Here is a 4,059-nt window from a genome sequence, read left to right as displayed (position 1 = left end):
GGAGTATTCTACCAGTAAGAACATGTGGTGCTTCACAAATCTTACAAATCTCTGCTTTCAGGTAAGACTTTAAATTCTCAGTAGCTCCATGAGCCATAGTGTGGTGGTAATTGTTTAACAACTGGCTCTCTGGCCCTGATTTGTAACATCTGGACATTTCCAAGGGCAAACACTCCCACTGTGGCCAATTTCAGGCTACCCACATGACATCTGAACACAACTGAAAAGAGATTTTCAGGGCACCTGGGTGGCTCAGTCAGTTGAGCGACTGACTTTGGCTCAGGTCATGATCTCAGTCTGTGAGTTTGAGTCCCATTTGGGGCTCTGTGCTGACAGCTGGGAGCCTGGAGCTTGCTTCGGATTCTGTGTCTCCGCGTCTCTCTCTCTGCCCCTCCCCTGCTCACACTCTCTCTCTCAAAAATAAAATAAAAACATAAAAAAAATTTTAAAAAGATGTACAGTAATATACTGTTATATAATATTTCAGCCATACAGCTACAACAGATGTAAATAACCTCAAGTGCATAGAAAATAGTGAAATGTAGTAAAATAATTCAGAAGTAATTATTTTTTATTTATGAGTATTTATTTATGAGTATTCATTACCTTTGTTGTTAACATAATTTATAAGTTTATATGATTTTTTTGCTGTTTATTTTGTATTTATTTTGAGAGAGAGAGGGAGGGAGAGAGAGAATTCCAAGCAGGCTCTGCACTGTCTGTGCAGTGCCCAATTCTGGGCTTGAATCCACAGAACGTGAGATCATGACCTGAGCTGAAATCAAGAGCTGGATGCTCTTGGACTGAGCCAACCAGGCACCCCTATATGATTTAATTTTTAACAATAGCTGTATTTTAACAAATGGCTTGCAAAATTTTTCCAAATAATTTATGAGCCAGCACACCACTGCCTATGAGATGGATTAATAATCAAGAGAGAGATTTCTTATAGTGTACAATGCTTGGTGAGATGCCTAGGAGCTAGAAATTTTGCACAGTATATTTTTATACACTGGGAATCCTCAGCAACAGATTAATAATAGTATCTGACATTTATCTAGCAAAACACATTCTTATTCAACATCCTAATTTATTTTTTATCCTTACAACAAACCCAGGGAAAAGGTAAGCAAGGTATATTATAGGTGAGGGGACTGAGTCAGAGAACTGAAGTAACCTCTGACAGGTGGAGTAGAAACTAGATTTGGGTCCTCGAGACTACCAGTTCACAGCTTTTTCCATACCATCCTGTTTCTTTGAACCCTTGCCATCCCTGGAGTAGCCATTTATTACAGGCAGACTATTAAATAATCTGGAATGTGTATGTGAAGACTTATTCCCTGAATTCAGCCCAGGGGGCTCTCCTGTATCTTCACAAATAAAAAATGAAATAAGTCGGAGGCCCATGAAATGGACAATGACAACATGTTGCATTACCAGCTTTGATGGCAAGACTCCAAGATGGCCCCTGATGATCCTTACCCCTGATGTTCATGTCCTTGGACTCCTTCACTGTAAGGCTCACCTGTGTGACTAATAGGACATTACAGAAGTGTTGATATATGACTTCTTAAGCTAGCCACAAAGAGCTAGCCTTGTTCTCTTGGGCCACTTGCTATGGGAGAAGCCAGCACAGTGTTACAAGGACACACAAGCAGGCCTGTGGAGAAGTCCACATGGGAAAGAGCTGAGGCCTCTCACCAACAGCCAGCACTGTTCTGGTGATAAAAGCGAGCTACCTTGGAAGTGGATCCTCCAGTTCCAGACAAGCCTTCGGGTGACTGTGGCCTTGCCTGACATCTGACCCTAACCTCGTAAGAAACTCCAGGTCAGGATCACCAAGCTAAGTGCTACCAAACTCTTAACTCACAGAAACTATGAGAGAGAACCAATGTTTCTGTTGTCTTAAGGCATTGAGTTTTAGGGTAATTTGTTACACAGCTCTGGATAAACTGGGTTTCTTTACAAGCTACACCATATAGACTATGGGTGATCTTAACCAAATACAGATAGGTGTTAGGGACTTAAACGAACATTTCAAGTAATTGTTTATTGTATTGTTTCTGCTTTCCACCAAGGAAATTCAATTTCAAGTCAACATTCTGTGAAGCTTTATACAATATAACTTTGAAATGCGTTTTGTTGTTAATGCTTTTCTTTCCTTTTTTTTTTTTTTTTAAAGAGTTTCAGGCTCTACCTACTGAGCCAGCCAGTTACTCCTTTTTTTTTATGTTTATAATGTTTGTTTATTTTGGGGCGGGGGGGGGGGGGGGGGGGGGAGAGTTGGGGGTTAGAGAGAGAGGGAGAGGCAGAATCCCAAGCAGGCTCCAGGCTCTGAGCTGTCAGCACAGAGCCCAGCGCAGGGCTTGACTTCGGGAACCATGAGATTATGACCTAAGCAGAAGTCGGAGGCTTAACCGACTGAGCCACCCAGGTGCCCCTGTTATTAATGCTTTTCTAAGTGGCCTGTTGTTGTCCATAGAAAAGAGCACTCTGGACTGAGTAGTGTGCGACTCTGAAGAGCAAGGCAGGTTGAACTGGAATTCACTCAGGCACCATGAAGTCATCTCACAGAAGGAAGTCATCTAATAGCCCTTTAGACCCCACCTTCACTGCTACCTTTAATTCTTTTGGGTTTCTGGGCCATGGCATGTTTTCCCTCTGGGAAAACCAGGACAGGGGAAAATATCCAGAAATCAATTAATTAGGAAGGGAGGGGACTAGGAATCCATTGGATGATGGGGGTGGAAATCTTAAAATCATTTGCAAAACACCAGCCCCAACACCCCTTGGAGACTGAGCCGTGACCTCTTCTCCTGGCGTCCCCGCCCGCTAAATTCGCTCCTAGAAAAATCCGCTCACGTCCCCAAGAGCGCAGGAGAGGATCTCAGCGAAGCGGGAGGCTCTCGTGTCTGCTGGGAGAGGCGGAGCTGGGATTAACCAGCTCCTTGGCGCTTTTCCTCCGAACTGGGGGAGGCCGAGCACGGACCGAGAAGTAGGCGCCCAACGCCGGGCGCCCGTAAGGGGGCGGAGGAGACTCGGAGGTGGGAGAACGGGTGGCAAGCCTGGTCCGCCAGCTGCTATCCGCGCCTAGCGCGCACAACCACCGAGCGCCGGCGCCTCAAGCATGGAGTGGGAGCTCAACTTTCTGCTCTACCTGGCGCTCTTTTTCTTCCTGCTCTTCTTACTTTTCCTCTTGCTCTTCGTGGTCATCAAGCAGCTGAAGAACTCTGTGGCCAGCACGGCTGGGGCGCTCCAGCCCGGGCGTCTCTCACTGCACCGGGAGCCTTGGGGCTTCTCCCGAGAGCAAGCGGTGTGACCCGTAAGGCGCGGGCACTAGCGGGAGGGCACGGAGCTGCGCGGGCGCCAGGCTGGGTCTTAGCCTCGACTCTCTGTCCGCGTGGCCACCCAGGTTCCAGTGCTAGGCTCCGTGGTAGCGCTGGCAGGTTCGTTCGGAGGTGGAAGGGGCCTGCGGAGGGGCGAGTTTCTCGGCCCCTCGGGGAGGCTCTGGGCTTGAAGCACGCTCTGTTGCCAGGCACGGTGGGTGTATGGGGTCTGGGCTAGCGCTGTGCTCTTAGGAATGGACCCTCAGCTTTTCCGGGGGCGGGGGGAGGAGGGAGAAAGAGAGACGTTCAGCCTTTGGAGCCGGAATGGCTTTGGGCACCTGCAAGCTCTTCTTCCCAGTCCCACTGCATTTTAGCTTGTTCCCAGAGGATGGCAAGCTAAATCATTCGGATAATTCAGCCCAACCTTCCATACCAAATTTGATTCCAAAAATCGAATGTCAACCTAAATGTCCAAATTATTTAGAGTATGGGCTTTGGGACAGGGAGCCCTGGGAAACAGTGCACACTTGAAGTATGCCGAATACTGCTTTAAATATCTTTGCCCTTTGGTAGAGGCTAACTGAGGTTCGTCTGGCAGCGGCCTATCTTCCCCTAAATCCTTACTCCTCTCCTAGCCACCGACCCGGTTGATGGCTACAGAGTTGCCACACCGGTTGGGTTTAGAATCTGGAACAGCGGGACGGCGAGACTTAGAAGTCATTTGAGAGGTGCC

General features: G+C 47.6%; 1 protein-coding gene across 1 annotated transcript; it reads left to right on the top strand.

Annotated features, from left to right (window-relative positions):
• Positions 1–3,044: 3,044 nt before the first annotated feature.
• Positions 3,045–3,319, top strand: SMIM43 (small integral membrane protein 43). The gene has a single exon (XM_049632648.1). The coding sequence runs from the start codon at positions 3,128–3,130 to the stop codon at positions 3,317–3,319; it is 192 nt and encodes a 63-aa protein (XP_049488605.1). The 5' UTR covers positions 3,045–3,127.
• The last annotated feature ends 740 nt before the right edge of the window (positions 3,320–4,059 follow it).

Source organism: Panthera uncia, chromosome B1, assembly GCF_023721935.1.
Source record: "Panthera uncia isolate 11264 chromosome B1, Puncia_PCG_1.0, whole genome shotgun sequence".
In the NCBI taxonomy this organism is placed as follows: domain Eukaryota; kingdom Metazoa; phylum Chordata; class Mammalia; order Carnivora; family Felidae; genus Panthera; species Panthera uncia.
Note: the sequence above shows the minus strand (reverse complement) of the source record. Positions and strands in the feature narration are given on the sequence as shown.

Coding starts and splice junctions, on each gene's coding strand:
- SMIM43 (XM_049632648.1), top strand. CDS start 3,128: ATGGAGTGGGAGCTCAACTTTCTGCTCTACCTGGCGCTCTTTTTCTTC.